Source organism: Xiphophorus couchianus, chromosome 5, assembly GCF_001444195.1.
Source record: "Xiphophorus couchianus chromosome 5, X_couchianus-1.0, whole genome shotgun sequence".
Taxonomy (NCBI): domain Eukaryota; kingdom Metazoa; phylum Chordata; class Actinopteri; order Cyprinodontiformes; family Poeciliidae; genus Xiphophorus; species Xiphophorus couchianus.
Window position 1 is genome coordinate 7,576,049 of NC_040232.1, and position 17,888 is coordinate 7,593,936.

Sequence of the window (17,888 nt, forward strand, 5' to 3'; positions counted from 1 at the left end):
CAACAAAGGTCAAACAGTCAAAATGCTCTTAGTTTACTTTTATTCAATCTTTTGCTAAAACAAGTTACAGGCTTCGGATAAACCTATCCTAACTCCTGCACCTGTTCTCACTGATAACACTGACTGATGACAGACGGACAGGTAAAAAACCATATGACCACCCATGTGCCTAAAGACTCATCTAAACTCTCCGTATTTATACTGTGAAACACACCCACTTCCCAAACTGAAATCAATTAACTAATTAAGTGAATTACTAACCAAAAACTTATTTAGAAACAACAAAATAAACATTCTAATTATAAATCAACTATAAAACAAAAAAATAAACTAAATAATCTACATTCTAAACTTTAACTGAAAATAATGGAGAAATAGCTCCTACAACATCTAACAATATTTTTATATCTAAATTTAAATCTTTATTTTTGTCTTCCGTATATTCTGAGTTTTGTACTTTGTATTCTTCTCGAATAGAGCTTGTTATTGTATTATTTGTAAAGGTTTATTCTAAAAAGGCTTTTTGTGAACTGCGCATGTCTGAACTTCCATAAACGTCATCAATATGCGCCTCTATCTCAGCTTACGGAAAAGGCTGTCACACGACCTTTCCTGCTGCCTCCCTTTATCATGTTTGTTGTTGTAGCTTGGAGTTTTTAAATGTAACAGGGATAAAAGTTTCTGTTCGTAGAAGAAGAAGAAAAGAACATGCTTCGTTTCTCTTGTTTAGTTTTCAGCAGAGGAGCGGCTCGAAGGGTGAGTTATTCCCAGCTAGCGGTCTCCATGCTGCAGTCCGTCTGTTATTACCGTCATATGTAGTGAAAATGACAGAAAGATAACACCGTTAACCTGCTGTTAACCATGACAGAAAAGGTTTAGTCCGATTTAATTTTACATAAAGGACAAAAATGATATTAAGAGTCTTTTTATGCATTTTTAAGTGAATATCTGGTCTCTATAGCAGTCAGAAATCAGGGTCAGATAAAGTATCCTATTCAGCAGATTCATACTAAGGTAAAACAATATAAGAATAACAGACTTTAGAGTAAGAACAAACTTACAGCATAATAAAAATACTGTACAGTTATTAAAATGGCATGCTCAGATTCAAAGAGCTCTACAGCTGGGTAGGGTAGTTTAAATAAATTTGTATAAGATGTGCATTGTTAGGCCTGTCAGAATACATCAGTTAATCACATGATAAATTAACATTATCTCCATAATTTCCATTTCCATGATTTATTTTTCTTTTTTCTCTCTTTCTACCAAAAACTGGATGGCAAAAATCTTCAGTCTGGTCCTTTGGTCTCAAGTAGCTGCTTTTTTAAAAGACACTTTTGTTTACAGAGACTTTATAATTCATTTTATTAGTCATTTCTGTTGTTTTGTTTATTTATTTTTTATATTTAAAATGTCTTCCAGTTCCAGTGTTAAATGCTCATTAGAATTTAAAGATTATTGATTGAGAGTTTTCTTCCATTATTTTGTCATTACTATTATATTACTTGAAAATGGTTTCGAAAATAGCAATTTTCATGAAAGGTCTACTCATCTAGTATTCCTGCATTCAGCTGCAGCTAAAGTGTTTGATTACATTTTAAAACTTGTATTTCTCTTTATACAGTATTTCAGTATTTTTATTTATTTTTCTCTCCTCAGTTTGCCTCATCTTTCTCCAGTGAGACCGCTCTACCTCCAAACTTACGCCTTCCCTCTAATCTTGTGGATCCTGACAGATTAAGTAAGTCTAACATGGAGGTTAATTAAATGACTTTCATCGTAACAGCTGGTTAACACAAACATGTAAATTTTTCTCTCTTCACTTGTTTCGTTTATCCTTGCAGAGCGTCCTCCACCTCCAGAAGACTCCTCCCTTCCTCTAATCAGGAAGTGCGATGCGGCACTTCCTGCTCACCTGAGCCCCGTGCGGACGTGGGTGGACACTCTGGAGAGTAAGGACAGCGAACCGTTGGGTCTGACTGAACTCCACCCTGATGTCTTTGCAGTGACTCCAAGGTATGTAGAAACCTTTCATCATGCTGAATTAAGATTCTCAGACCACTGCAGGTTTAAACTGATCTTTGTTCTCTTAATACAGGCTTGATATTCTACACGCTGTTGAAACCTGGCAGAGAAATTACAAAAGAATTGTAAGTTAAATACAGTTGAAACCAGAAGTTTACCTACATCTTTTTTTCTCACTGTCAGTTAGAATTATCAAAATTATTTCCATGTGCTGAATGCTACAGTGTGTTATTAAACTGTATGATTAATTAGTTAATTATTCTAATTGGTTTAAAAATTTTAACCAAAAATCTGGGTTTCCTTAACTAAGGAGTAGCTGTCATAATATTACAAGTGTACAGTTGTACAACAATAAAGTTTCATTAATACAAGAATAAAGTTTTAATATTACCAGAATAAAGTCATAATATTAGGGCAATGAAGTAGTAACTTTGGGAACTCCTGCACAAAAAATACCGGAAAATTAAAACAGTTGACAATCTTGTGAAGTTATACTATCAGTTTTACAGATAAAGAAGCAATAAATCTTTTCACACAACAGCATCAAATCATTGTCAGTAGGAGGATTTTGAACTTTTTGATTATGCCACTGATAATACTAATACTCTGTCGTACAACACAGAAGGGATGATTGAAATAAAATCCACTTTTTGAAAGCAAAAAGTGGATTTTAAAAGGTAATTTCTATTTTTTGTTTTTTCAGAAAATGATCTATTTAAAAAACGTTTTTAGAGTTACTTTGTTTTTCTAAGTTTATTTTCTTGGCTGTGATAGAAACAACTAATAATCTGACATTATTTTAACGTTTCACAGAGTCATGCTAACACAAAGGTGAGGTCAGAGGTGCGAGGCGGAGGCAGGAAGCCATGGAAACAAAAAGGAAGCGGAAGAGCTCGCCATGGAAGCATCCGATCGCCGCTGTGGAGAGGAGGTAGCGTCATCTGCTGTTTAATTTAGTTTTTAAATAGATGCCCTCCACTTAAACTAAACTGTTGCACTTATAAAGATGGCTAACTTCTCTCCTGAGCCATAAATTCAGATGCAGCTTCCTTTACTGATGTGATCTAGAAGGATTCACATTGTTTTTTTCCCTCAGGTGGAGTTTCTCATGGGCCAAGAGGACCCAACAGTTACTACTACATGTTACCCATGAAAGTACGAGTTCAGGGGCTGAAAGTGGCACTAAGCTCCAAGATGGCTCAGGTAAATATGATATTCAGTTCAGTTGGTTATAGTACTGTCAGCTGTGGCATGGAAAATAATTAATGTCAGTAACTTATGTTAAAAATATGGAGTTTATTAATGCTAACCAGATCATGTGTGCAAACAGAGGATGATGGATTGTTCTTCAACAAGTACAACAAAGGATTCTGTTGGCAATAAATGTAGATTGTATTCAAGTTATTCTGGATTAAGTTGTTGCGTTACATTATTTAGTGGTGCTTCCTATTGGATTGCAGAGTAATAACTGTTTTAAAAAATAATTTAATCTTTTTTTTTTTTATCGAGCAGTATGCAACACAAAAACAATCGCGGTGTCATTTGTTGTCTCCACACCTTAGCTAATGTGCTAATAGCTGAGCAAAATTTGCGTTTAGCACTTTTGCTAACTTTGAAAATAATAAAATATATTCTGGATAAATTCTGAAGCGCTAATTGGCTCCCGTTTCTTAATCTTTCGGTTGAGAAAAGTTCGACAATCTATATTGACATTTTTATCGACCGTTAATTCTTGAAGGAGTCATGCTCTTATTTTGAAGAGGGTGAAAACCGTTTGCGCAGTAGTTCCGTTTCCTCTCCTAACATTTTCTCTCCCAATAATTTCGTTTCACACAAAATAAAACAATAGTTATTGTATTCCTTTATATTATAGAACTTGTAAATTATGTCAAAATGACATTGTTGCTGAAGAGTTGTGGTAGACTTAAATTGTAGATATAATCTGAGTTTAGCGCTGTAGCATTAGCTTCGGCTAATTTCAGTGTTAGTCTATCGCATTTCGGTCAGTGCAGCTACATTTTCAGTTAGTCTTGCCCATCACTTGTCTCCATAATATTTTTTGATATCTCTGACCTTCTGTTTTCTGTAGCAATACCTCCACGTAGTGGACTCCCTGAACATTCCCACGCCAGACTCCCAGTACCTGCTGGAGCTGATCAGAAACAGACACTGGGGAGAGTCTGTGCTGCTGGTTGATGTGTGGGTATCTTACCTTACTGGTGTAAATCAGAGCAAATGAGCTTACATAAATGATCTATTCTAATTTATTCCATGGCTGCGTTTAGGTCTCAAGAGTTCTCTGAAAATATCCTCCAAGCTACAGCAAACCTAAAGACAGTAAACCTTATTCCAGCCATCGGTGAGTAAAGTACAACCTGTGCATTAGAGCCATTGCAGATAGAAAAGTAGTAAATAGCTGCCAAAAAACTCTGAAATTCTGGAAATATAAAAGATTTCTGAGTTTTAAATGTTGAAAATTTGACTTTTCTAACTACAATGTCCAAGTTTTTTTATATAAAATTTTCAAAATGTGCTAGAAAGAACCTCAGATTTTCTAGAAAACTTACAATTTCTGAAATTCAAAAGTTAAAATTTGTTAGAAAACACAATTAAAAAAAATAAATCTGTAATTTTCTAGAAAAGGTCTAAACACTAATTTCCAGATTTCTTTAGTTTTTTTCTAGCAGGTTTCCAGATTTTGAAACTCAATCTGAAATTTTATAAGTGTGAAAAGTTGAATATTTGACTTTTCAAACTCCAAATTGGAGATTTAGTTTCAGAAGTTGAAAACTTGCTTGAAAAAAAAAATCTCAGAAATTTTCTGGGGGAAAAAAAAAATCTAGCAATAGCTAGAAAGCTAAAATTTTTAAAATCTCAAATTATCTAGAAAACGCTTCAGAAATTTAGATTAATTTCAAAATTTCTTGGTTTTTTCTCTCAAGTTTTCAACTTTTGAAACTCAATCTCAGATTTTACAGAATAATGTTGAAAAGTTTAAATATTCTAGAAAAACTTTGGACTTCTGAGATTTCCAAGATTCTTGGAATTCTTAAAAAAGCAGATTCAGAAACTCAAAATTGAGTTTTTTTTCTAGTGTGCTTCAAGTGTTTTCCTAGAAAATATTAATTTCAAAACGTTAGTTTTTAATCCCAGATTTCCAACTCTTTTTTCTGAATGCTTTTTTTTCCTTTGGGTTGTTTTAATCGAACTGGATTAAATGTTGTTTTCCCCGTCAGGTCTCAATGTGCACAGCATGCTGAAACATGAAGCCATCATCCTGACTCTGGACACGGTCAGGTTTCTGGAGGAGAAGCTCCTCTGGCACGACGAGCGTTACACGTTTCTTTACCCGTTCAAGCTGCCGTACTCCGACTTCCCTTAGAACTGATCTGTGTCAAATTCACTGACAACAAGACTGTTTTTATTTGTTTATTCTGAATGTCACAATAAATAATTATACTTGTAAAAAGTACAAAAACAGTTTTGAAAATTGTGCAGCTTAAAACTGAGAATTAAACTTTTGTGGGAGGCGACGGTTTGCCAGATCGTTCCTGATCGTCCAGCGAAGCTCGGAGCGTTTCTTCTGCGTCGGCACCATGTAGGTGTTGGGAACATAAACCCTTCGGGGCTTCTGCTCAAACACAATAAAGACAGCAGATTAGAGCGCCCTCCTCGTCACACCTGGGCAGGATGCTTTGATCGTTTCTTCCAGAACAAGGTGTTCAATTAAGAGCAGGAAGTGGGAGGTGACGCATTGTTTAAACGCGAGATCTCATATTACTTAACACATTCCCAGCGACGCTACATCAGCTCTTAGAAATGTAGTTCAGATTTTTTTTTACCTCACTGTCTGAAGTTAAATTAGATCAAACTTCTTTTTTTAGGTTGGTCAGAATTACCAGGATTATTTACATGTGATAAATGCTACAATAATGAGAAAATATGTCAGATTTATCTATTAATGTCTTTAAAGTCAGAGGTTTTGCAATCTCTTTAAACAATGGTTTGTGATTGTCCAGACTTTGGAGACATGTTTGAGTTAATTGGAGGCACACCTGTGGATGTATTTTAAGGCCACACCTGAAACAAACTGCTTTCTGGTTTGACATGATTAGAAAGTCAAAACAAATCAGCTGAGACATCAGGAAGAGTCTGGATCACTCTGTGAAGGTGCTGCGTTCATCTGTTTCAAGGAATTATGCACAAGTATAGACATGATGGGAACGTCCAATTATCAGGCCTTTTGGAAAGGAAACGGGTTCTGTGTCCAGCGATTAAAGGTTTTGGTCCAAAATCTGCAGATTAGCCCCAAAACAAAAGCTAGATACAATGTGAAGATTCTGATAAAGCTGGTCATCATCGCATCAATATTCAGTGAAATGTGTCCTGTACCAACATGGGCTGAAATGCTGCTCAGAGAATAAGAAGCCATTTTAAAAATCTTCATTTTTGGAGACATGTGTTGTGGCCTGATGAAGCTAAAGTGGAAATGTTTGGACATAATGACCATTTTTACAATTGGAGGAAAATTGAGGAAGCTTTTAACCATCCAAACTGAAGTATGGAAGTGGCACCATCATGTTATGGGACTGTTTTGCTGATTGTTTTCTTACAAATTTCTGACTTTTCAATATCAAAGAAACTATGGTTTCATCATAAATTGATGCAAATTTATGGCTTTTTGACTAAATATATTCAAGTTTTCACATAATTGTAAAATTAAATTCTAAATTTATTTCTCCATGATCACATTATTATCATTTTTTTAATCCATAAAGCAGAGTTGTACGTGTCTCTGTGCATTTCCTTCCTCTGAATGAGGAGGAATATGACTCAGCTAAAAAGTTTTAACTCCTGGCATTTCTGCCCAGAAGCAAAACTGGTTATTATGCAATCAGCAGAGGCTATGCTGCCCTCTTCTGGTCCAGATCTGACAGTGCATTCATAAATCATAAATCCCTGTAAGCAGCTGCTACTACTGCTACACATTAAAAAAAAAAGCAAAAACAATAAAAATTCAAACAAAAATCTTTCTGATGCACCAGCTTAACACTAGAACGTGATTTTGTTGCAGTCAACTCTCATTTGTTGATAAACTTCTTTATTTTGGTGAATAAAACAGTTTTGTCCTACATTTCTCTTTTGTATGTTTATCTGTAAAATACTTGACTGCATCAAAACAAGCAACATTGTGTTAAATCTGTCATCCTAGAAGATTTAAAATACACCTAAGGATAATTTGAAGAAGGTTGGAAGAAGTCTCAATGTTACATTCTGATAAAAATACTTAAAACGTCTCAGTTTAAACACTTTATGCTCTCCTTAGACTACACTCTGAGTTGAATTTATGATTTATCCTTTCAATCATATTTATTAACTTCATAGTAAATTAATTTGCACATGTCCTGAAAATCTCCATGATGAAAACAAAAACCTCAACAAAAATATGTTGTTTTTTTTTAAAAAGTGAAAATAGTTCTGTTTTAAAGTGTGCATAAAAATCTGTCATGGAGTCAAACATGTTTCCCATTGGTGTGATATCTTAGCTGAACCACATAAATAATAAATTTAACTACAAAATGATCCGTGTAACTGACCAAAACTGTGAGGAAAACTAATTTTTTATGCTACAGGTTTCAGGACAAATAATGGCGAATACTTACCGGGAGAGGCTGGTATGAAAGTTTTTCCTGAAAAACAAACAAAAATATGACGTAATTTAAGTTTGACATTTACCAGGTATTTCTAAACTTAACACTACTACTGATGCACCAATCCACCAATTTTTTTACTTCCAATACAATCCAAAACAAAAACAGTTCTGCATTGAAATAAAATGTTTCTTTTTTTTTAAACAGACAACTAACTGAACTTAGTTGGCGCATTACTGCCACCTAGAGGTTGGTGAAAGAACCAACCAAAGAAACCTGGGATGCACGGATCCACTTCTGTCACACCGATGTTGTCGACCAATACCGATCCGATACAGAAAAACAGCGCTGAATTGAATACATTTTTTTTTTAAAAACAGACATAAATGTACTTTAGTACAAATTCATGTAATAACTCTGCACCGGTAGATTAAATTTAAACACCAACAGCTTCACAAGCTTGGTCAAACATGTCAAAACAACTTTAATATTTTCACTCAGTGCAATTAGGAGTAAAACATCCAATGTAAAATAAATAATAAAGAGACTGACAAAAACTGTAAGCTGACTACCTTGGTCAAGCATGTAAAAGTAAAACACAGCAAAAACTAAATATTATCATGCATTTCTGGTTTAGTTTCTAGTGAAAATATCTTAGTACACCTGAAATGAGACAAAACTAAATTATAAGAAACTTCTGCTAATAGAACCAGTTCCTTTTCATCAATAATAAGGAATTATTGACTAAGAACGAGCTCCTATATCTTGCTGAAAAGTTACTTGTAAGTTTTGTCTTATGTCAAGTGTACTACAATGTTTGCACTAGAAAGTAAATTCTACAAAAAGCGTAACGTCTCTCAGAGGATAAATTAGACTCAATAGATCCGTTCAATTTAGAATTTGTTTTCCAATATCTGGACTGATACAGATGTTAATATCGGATCTGTGAATCTCCACTTAACACAAAGAAACATTAAATGTGTAATTTATATAAATACTTCTACATCTTTGAAAAACTAAATTGTACAAATGTGATATTGGTGCATTGTTCCAGTAAAGCAGTTAAACCGAACATTGCTCAATGAGGAGAGTTTGAAACACGGCCATGTTTCCGTACCTTAATCTCCCATCGGAGAGCTTTCCTGACGTTGTCTCCAGGCACCTGGAACGCGTCCCACATCTCCTTGTACTGGAAATACCTGCAGAGGCAAAAGTATCCACAGCAGCTGGCGTCAAACTAGAGCAGCAGACTCCAAAAGCAAACAGTCAAAGCGAAAACGGATTTTTGAAGACCTTTATACCAAGGATGACGCCAATCAAAGACTGCAGTGAACACTACACAATTCAAGTCTGGTTTTATGTATTCATTGTCATATTTTCTGTCACATCTTTATAATTTCTAAAAATTATTTCCACAAGGTTTCGGAGTCCATTTGTGGGAATTTTCCACCGTTCTCCCAGTAGAGCATTTGTGAGGCCAGACACTGATGATGGATGAGGAAAACCATTCGTGTCTTAATCAACCCCAAAGCTGTTAAATCAGGTTGAGGTCAGAATCTGTCCAGTTGAAACTAAAGAGACCAAAACTAAAATCTTCCTACGAAGCTGGGAGAGTGAAATTGTCCAAAATGTGTTCATATGTTCAAGAACCAAGAGTTCCCTTCAGTGGAGTTAAGTAGTCAAAACCCAGCTCCATAATCCTCCCCCACTGAATGGGAATCTGATCTTTTCTGCTGGACCTGGTGATTTAAAAGTGCAGTATCGTGTAAAATCAACTTTTTTGAGCTTTACATCATGTTATAATGTTATTTCCTCATCAAAAACATTCCTGGAGTGTTGCCTTGATTCTTTCATGCGTGCTTGAGAAGTCCTGGAATCTCCATGGCAACCATTAAGCTGCGAAAAACACATGGGTGGACCTAGCCCTGCCTTCAAGGACAAAGCTCCTCCTCTGAGTTGCAGTTTTCCAAGCTTCTACCACTCAGCTCCTTCAAACTAGCCAGCGATGTGATGTTTCAGAAAGAGCATTCGTTCTTAAAGAGACAGTGACCCAATTTGAAGGCAATAAAATTCATTTTAAATCATATTTGATATTTACAGCATTTCTATAACAACTGAAGGTAGTTGTTATAGAAACAGGGTGTCAACCATAGTTACTTGATTATGCTATAAAATGGCACCATGTACCTGGAAAAATAATACAGACCCTTTTAGGCTTTGTACTGGTGCGTGCCCAACAAAACCCAATTAAGGAAAATCTACATCTTGAGATCAGAAGCCTGTAATAATTCACTCTGCAGACTCTTCAAACTACATGTGGTTTTAGGAAAAATTAAAGAGGTAGTTTTGCTTAATTTTAAACATTTAGCTCTTCATTTGACACAATAAAAAGAGTATTTTATTGTTTTCTTAGATTTGACCTAGATGTGGATAAATGTTTGTGCCTTGCAGAGATATTTCTAACTTACCTAGTCACTGGATCATTCTTCTTAAAGGCTCTTTGGCACATCACCGGGCGGATGACTGAAACACAAGTTATAAAAAAGTTTAAGTATTTTACAACAATGTATGGAAATAGAGAGATCTAGAACGATAAAGCTTAGCTGTGATCAGTTCCTTCATTGATGGTTACTTACAGGATTTTGGTTTGGGCCGTACTTCACGATCACTTTGAGTCTGAAGGTAAAAATGTCAAAAATCAGACATTTTTACATTTAGAACTGCAGAACGTAACTTTTGTAAAAGTATGTTTTTTCCATATTTATTAAAACTGTCACCATGTTGTGACAATTTAGTATGAGACAGATAATTTGTGAAAAAATAATCAACCTCCTCCAAATCCTACTTTTGATCTGCAGAATTGCTCCTGGTCAAAAAAACAACCAATCAGAGCCAGGAGGCGGGTCTTTGTGCTGTCAATCATCCTCCTGTAGGCTGCTCAATGTGCTAATGGTGGAAAAACAACTTATTGTTACATAAGAAACGTTTATCAGCCATCATCGGTGGCTGTGCTAAATAGCCTTAGCATTCATGGCATTCATGTGAACCAGCTGTAGAGAGTGATTGACAGCGCTAAGACCCTCCTCCTGGCTCTGATTGGCTCTTTCTGACTAAGCTGTGTATTTTTGTAATTAGTCTTGGGAGCCCTGGGATAAGAAGAGGAGCTTGATTTGTTTTCACAGATACCGTCACCAGTGATAAATACGCAAAAAACAATTTTTTAAATAAAAGACATACTGCAGCTTTAATAAATGTAACTATGAAAACTGCTTCACTCACCACGACGTCAATATACGATTTTAAGGCAGTGAAGTCAACAGCTTCGCTCTCTGAACCCTGGGAGTCGTTCTCATCTGCATCGTAATCTTTCCGATCTGAGATTAGATCAAGTTCAGCCATTCGCTCTTCTAAGCAGCTCGAAACATCTGATAGACAATGAACAAAATTACGCTTTGCTCTCAAATAGTAAAGCTCTGGTTTTGAAAGCATGAGCATGAGGTTGTATTTGTATACAGAAGTGAAAAATGAAAAAGGATGACTGCAGTCTACAGATAATGTTTAGTTTTTTTTAAACGTACAGACATCTTTTCATATGACCACCAGGTAAACTCTAGCCTGGCATTGTCTTATGCAAGCTAACTCGATTCTCATTTCCCTTCCTTGCTGCATCTGGGATTTCTCCCATTGACTTGGATTCTTCCGGTAGAACTTCAACCTAGCCAATCAACAAACACAAAAATAAATTTTGAACAATGATGTCAATTGTAGTTAGCCTGTAGTTTTAGGAATGGTGGTGGAGGAAGCGAACAAAGCCGTTCAGTCAGTGTTAGCTACGCTTCTAAATATTGAATTAACATGAACAGCCATTTTGTTTGGCTTTGCATTTCCCTCTTTGCAGTGGAGGACGGTTGTTCAGTTGGTTGTTCAGCACAGGCAGCTTCCAGTTAGCTTCATAGCGGCGAACTGGCGCGTTACAGTGTCGATCAACTTTAGCAATTGGGTAAATTTAAGAAGTTTGTCAAAGTCCACACCTGCAGGAAGCAACCGTTTCTCAATAGTTGAGGGTTCAAACCCTCAGTATGAAGCAAAGCATAAAAAAGGGGTGTCCAAAGTGCGGCTGCTTGTGGCCCTCTGGGGGATTTTGGGCGGTCCCCTGACCTGCAGCATAATTGGTTAAGGCAGACGGACACTTTTTCATCTGGATAAATAACATTAACAGAAAGTCTTTGCATTCATAGCAATTTAGGAGCAACTGCAATCACAATTATTGATTGCTATTCCTCAAAAGCTAGTCTTACAGAGAGAGAAAAAATTTAAAAAAATCAACCCCGAATAATAATAATAAAAAAAAGAAAATGAACCCCAAAAATATAGAAACTATTGACCTGTCTTATACTAATGCAATCTTGCAAGATTGGCACCAGCAGCCCTCATGATTCTGATGGGATAAGAGTGTAAGAAAATGAATGGATGGATGAGTTAAAATAAGCTTTTATATCTTGCTGAAAAGTAACTTATTAGTTTTGTCTTATTTCAAATGAACAGCGATTTTTGCACTAGAAACTAAACCAAAAATACTTGGTAAGATTTTGTGGTTTTGTAGAGTAAATTTTTGTAGCAAAAAGTTTGGACAACATTTGTGCAGGTTTTTACCAGGCAAGATAAAATCCTTCATGGAGTTGAAGAACCTGACACCTTTGTTTCTTGAAGATTCGTCTTTAACATCAATCGCTGACACGCTTTCTGCATTTTCCTCCAGATTGTGCAGCAGTTTCTCCTGTTTTTCTTCTTCGCCTCCATCTATCCCATCTTCTAAGCCCTTCTTGTGAAACAAGAGCGCATCAGTGTGAAGATGCTGTTCCTTTGGTTCTGGTTCTACAGGTAGTTTCCCGTCAACTACGTCATCGGACACAAACTCCACAGGCTCCCTTACATCCAGTCCATGCGTCGGTTCATTATCAAACTCAGTGAAGCTACTGAGCAGCCGTGAGACTTCTTTATCGTCTCTGAACTCAGAAAGATCTTCTTGGCTGTTTTGAGTAAACCTGTTCACATAATGATCGTCCCTCTGGTCTGCTTGGTTCTGCTCCTCCGCTCTGTATGTGCCATATCCAGAGGTCATTGGGCTTTCTGCTGCACCATCAGTAGTTTTCCCATCATCACTATAATCACTTTCCTCTTCCAGAGTCCCCTCATTAAACAACTGCGGGCTTTTTAACTGCAGGCGTTCCTCCCCTGAACTCTCTGGAGGTGAATCCTCTGGATCGTTGACGGGTCTCATAATTTCCACGTCCTCCTCCTTGTCTTCCGCCTCTCCGTCTGACCAGAAAGAGGAGTAAAGGGAATCCTTCTCGTCATCGCTCTCTCTGTCCCACTGATCATTATACATTTTGTACATGGCGGCAGCACGCTTGGCTGAGGTGTGTGGGGTGAAGGATCAACAGAGGCAGGAGGTTGGAGGAAGGAGCTAAGAGGATTAGCTGAAATCCAGAGACCTTACACGCCTCTTCTCACAGCTGAAACAGCCCCAGCTGCTGGAGACTATTTGGTAGTATCTCTTGATTTGTTTATATTGATTTGTTAACCGATATTTACTCTACTTTGTGATTGTTTTAATCAAATAAAAATAAATTCATGGAAAACACATCAAAGTTTGTGGTTGAAGGTGGATGAATACTGGGTATATAAATTGGTCTACATTACCTGAGTCATCTGTGTAAATCGATTCAGAACAGATGAAAGACTTTCCTTTTCGTTTTCTGAGAATAAAAAGTAAAAACAATGACATCAGAAATCACATGGTCAGTGTTTCTGTAAAACCTCTGCAAACACCTAAGTGGTATAAATTATATTGATTATAATTTACATTTAATTAAAAATTTACATTTCAGGGTTTCCCCCACACCTAAAAAAAAGCAAATAAGTTGGAAAGTTTGAGCTTTGCTCAGCTTAAACCCACCTTAAAACCTTTCTCTTTATTAATCGCCTCTGCTGGTGGTCTGAACAGGAAGTGTAGCTGTCAGACAGCAGAGAGTCCAGGGTGTCTTCGGTATCTGGCTCCTCCTGTAGCCTGTTAGGAGCATCAGCTGAGAAATGCAGCCTTGGACCCACAGACAGTGCAGCGTACGAGTCGCCACAGCTAAGTGACCATCCACTGTGTTCGCTCTTCGGTGTATTGGACAGCTGTGCATTTACAAAATTGAACAAGTCAACCAAATAACGTTAACTAGAGTGTTTTCTTGGCAGGAAAAAGCAATTACAAATCAATACATTTATAGTTTTTCTTGAGACCTTATTTGTAAAAGTAGTATGGATGGATCAAAACATTCTTGAGAGAGGACTGGAGGACTATTTTGGTTAGGGGTGCACCGATTGTTTTCTGGCTGATCAGCAATTACCGATCTTTAAAAATACTTGACCTGCCGATTCCGATTTTGACCGATACCAATTTTCTTTTTGTCTGAAATGTTGCTCAATAATGCGAAAAAGTTGCTGAGTTGGCAGCAGTGGGATGACAATTGTTAACTGCAAACATGCAGACAAGACCTGGTGGGCCGGTCAATCAGTCAAACATCTCTTACAGGAGAGCAGAAGAGGACAGAGGCTGATTTTTAGACCTTTACTGAGGTAGATAAGATCGGGGAATAAGATTGGGTTCACATAAACGCATTGGTCGATTACCGATCTCCCAAAATTAAGGAAATCAGGGCCAATAAATTGGCTGACCGATAAATGGGTGCACTCCTAATTTGGTACTGGTGACTATTTATTATTGAACGATAAACAAGCCTCCAGTCACTACGTAGCTGCAGGGCAAAAACTAATCAACAGGCTGCCTTTTCAACCCAGTAGAACTTTTATTGGTGTCGCAGGCACACCAGTGTAGAGAGCTGACGGAGGAGGAGAGATGAATAAGTTTGTGATAGTGAAAAGAAAAAATGGCGGAGGTGACAGATGTAAGTAAAGCAAGTGATGGTAGCCAGCAACTACAAAGAACAGTGAAAAAATACAACTACATCTGGGTGTAGCTTCATATTATTTACCGTTGAGTCACGGCCCGTTTTTTCTTCATGTAGAAAAAATCCATCCCCTGATTTGTAATTGTATGACAGGTTGACTGTGGGGAAGTAAAGCAAAAATTAAGGAAAACTCCGTTACCAGCATCATGAATAGGTGGGTTTAAATAACTGTGCCGCTCACCTTTTTCTTTAGTATAAGCAGGAAGACTTGACAGAGATGCTGCTGCCTGAGCATGTATGCTTATAGGTGTGGGAGAGGCCAGGTTTTTCCACTGCCCATGGCGTATCAGTTCATCAAGATCTGACAGGATGCATACAAGAAAAATAAAAGATTTGTTTTCTTGTTCAGCACATAAATATCTACAACTTCAAATTCTTCCAAGCAGAGACATATGGCTCATGAAGATGACCTTGCTTAAACTCCAGCAGCCTGTGTTTTGGTATGGTCTTATAGCCAAGTATAGCCAGTTGCTGTTGAATTTCTTCTTCTGAGAAGTCCAGGTTGTCCATAATGTTGTCAATTTTATGTTCTTGAGAGAGAAAGTAAACACACAAAAGCCTAATATTAAATTTTGTTATTTATTTGTACATCTGGACCAGAAATTGTACATAACTTCATATTTTCTGTCTGTCAAATGGTATCATTTTTAAATATTAAATCAGATGTTTTGAATCACTTAATCAGTGCTTACGCAGCCTTTTTACAAAATACTCTTTATTATTGAGTAATTGCTTAAATGGCTACTACTTACCTGTTTAAAATGATGTTGAAGTAGTTTTACTCTTGAGTACTCTACCCATCTCTTCCTATAACAGTTTCCTTTTAAGCTCAAGCCATGTTTATTGGGTTTATATAGCCCATATTTCAGCCACACTTCTAATGTCAGGGTTAAACAAAGTGCTTTTTATATACGGGAGGGTAAAGAAATACACACGAAGTATGCTACCGTTAGCTTAGCACAAGTTAAGGTGATGTACAAGCAACTACGCCCTAATGGACATATGTAAACACCTCATGCCTAAAATTCATACACACTTTAGCATTATTGCTTATTATCAATATTTTAAAGAATGTATGTTTCAAAAAATATCAAAAATAGCATTAAATGTATGGTTAAAATATAATGTGTAATCTGAAAACAAGTATTACCGTAACAAAGATTAAATGTCAGACTGAGCGCTGTGTGTATTTTTTCAAGAAGACTAACGTAATTTATCGTTTATGCCATTTTTGTTTTGATTTAGCCTTTTAAGTTATTGGTCGGCGACAAGTAGATTTACTATAACATAGGCTGATGCCATTGTGTTGTTGAAAATAATAAATTTGACCTACCTCCGCGAAAATTTGTTTAAAAGTTCGACACCATAAAAAGTAAGACAGCGGTTAACTGAAAAAAAAAAACAACCTTCGGCATAATGGTCGCTTGTGTGTAAAAATCAAGCTCTTTAACAAGGTTGCTGCCTAAAAACTCAGCAACATCAGCTAATAAACGGTGCCGTTTAAAAGCGTACACACACAAGCACCAGGACAACAGCCGTTAACGAGCTTTGAAAATAACGCCATCTTCTTCTTCCTCGTCCTCTCTAATGCTTTTCGGTAACTACCGCCACCCACTGGTCAAGAGCCTGTAAGATCACGCCACATTTTACTTGTTCGGGCATACTGTTGAGATACTAGAGCGTACGGACTGCCTAAAATGTTCTTGTGACAAATTCCTTAATCTCCCAACTGATACTAGCACGTTTGATGAGTTGGGCGCCTAACTCTGTTTTTTCTCCATTTTGAAGCCTCCACAGACCCCGTTCTCTGCCGCTCCCTCCTCCACAGCTCGGAGGTTCACTTAGGGACCGTCAACAAATTTCCGAACCAAACTGAGAAGCAAAAGTAAATAGATGTCTTGCCTTGTGACCATCTGACACAAAAATGCTAATTCGTGTTATTACATGAGGCATACTCATTCTATTTAATGTAAAGTAATTTAAAATATTAAAAATAATTTTCATATTAAAAAATATTTATTTTCTTCATTGACTTCTCAAAATCAATGTGAAATTATTTTTACTAAATTGGATAGATGAGGCACATTCATTATTCCATCTTAGGTTTATTCTATATTTTATAGGTAATTTTATACTTTGAAAAATATGTTTTTTCTTCAATAGCATACAAGTCACGTGACCTATTGATTTAAAATCAATGTGAATTTACTCTACTACTCTGGCCAGATGAGGTACAGTTATTTTTTATTCCATTTTAGGTCTTTTAAAAAATATCTTACAGGTAATTTTATATGTAGAGAATAAGATTTTTCTTCAGTAGCTTCCACCTCATGTGACCTACTGACTCAAAATCAGTGTGAAATTATGCTATTAGACTAGGTAGATGAGAAACACTTACTTTTATACCATTTTTGGTCTTAATATATTTTTTAGCACTTTTTTCTGTCTAAATTAATGATTTTTCTTCAATAGATTAAGGGTCATATGATCTATTAACTCAAAATCAGTGTGAATTTGTTCTACTACACTGGAAAGACAAAACAAAAAAACTAATCAATTATTATTGATAGACTGATACAAAACACTTCTTTTGTGATATGTATTTCAGCCATATTCGGTTTCTATCTGCTGGTTTAAAGTGAGCTATTTCTTCTTGTTGCCGTTCCATAAGATGAAGATCGACAAATTATCAACCAATTACGTTTTCCTGAAGCTAACAGATTAGTGTTTACAATCTGCTGAAATGAACAAAATTGAAATGTTTGCCTTGTAAGGAAGCTTGATATAAAAACAAATTCTGAATCACAACATGAAAAGTGAAGTGAACTAAATTTATAGAAATTTAGAAAAATGGATAAGTAAAAAAAAAAGATTGAATCAAACTTGACTTGTTTTGACTTGCATTTCAAAACAGCCTCCTTGTGAGTCCAGAGGTTGGTGGAATCAACTAACTCATTCGCTCTTTGGTTACCTAGCAACTTACTCACTATCTGGTTACCTAGCAACAACCTGCTGAGTAACTAGCGCAGCAGCAGTTTAAAGTTTCTAACTGCTTAAAAATAGAAAAAAACAACGCAGTGGAGTGAAAAATGTGGATAAAACAGAAAAGGACACAGCACCAGTTTGGCAGTATTCCAGATATTTAAAACAAAAATCTGTTTCTCCCTGTTATCGTTCTATAAATTGAAGATCG

General features: G+C 36.4%; 2 protein-coding genes across 4 annotated transcripts; one reads left to right on the plus strand and one right to left on the minus strand.

Annotated features, from left to right (window-relative positions):
• The first annotated feature begins 563 nt into the window (after positions 1-563).
• On the plus strand, positions 564-5,558 carry mrpl4 (mitochondrial ribosomal protein L4). The gene is made up of 9 exons (XM_028018691.1): positions 564-756; positions 1,660-1,741; positions 1,845-2,016; positions 2,099-2,150; positions 2,839-2,956; positions 3,122-3,228; positions 4,115-4,224; positions 4,311-4,384; positions 5,262-5,558. The coding sequence occupies exons 1-9, from the start codon at positions 709-711 to the stop codon at positions 5,405-5,407; spliced, it is 909 nt and encodes a 302-aa protein (XP_027874492.1). The 5' UTR covers positions 564-708; the 3' UTR covers positions 5,408-5,558.
• On the minus strand, positions 5,442-16,511 carry hyls1 (HYLS1 centriolar and ciliogenesis associated). Of its 3 annotated transcripts, none has more exons than XM_028018690.1 (12): positions 16,029-16,511; positions 15,106-15,225; positions 14,877-14,996; positions 14,720-14,793; positions 13,636-13,859; positions 13,380-13,435; positions 10,956-11,101; positions 10,313-10,352; positions 10,145-10,199; positions 8,794-8,875; positions 7,689-7,715; positions 5,442-7,253 (listed from the first exon to the last, which is right to left on the minus strand). In XM_028018690.1, the coding sequence occupies exons 2-12, from the start codon at positions 15,203-15,205 to the stop codon at positions 7,200-7,202; spliced, it is 978 nt and encodes a 325-aa protein (XP_027874491.1). In that variant the 5' UTR covers positions 15,206-15,225; positions 16,029-16,511; the 3' UTR covers positions 5,442-7,199. The 3 variants fall into 3 exon arrangements, with proteins under 3 accessions (XP_027874491.1, XP_027874489.1, XP_027874490.1); XM_028018688.1 differs by having other exon boundaries at positions 5,442-5,656; positions 16,029-16,507; XM_028018689.1 differs by lacking the exon at positions 16,029-16,511 and adding an exon at positions 15,448-15,598 and having other exon boundaries at positions 5,442-5,656.
• Between the last annotated feature and the right edge of the window lie 1,377 nt (positions 16,512-17,888).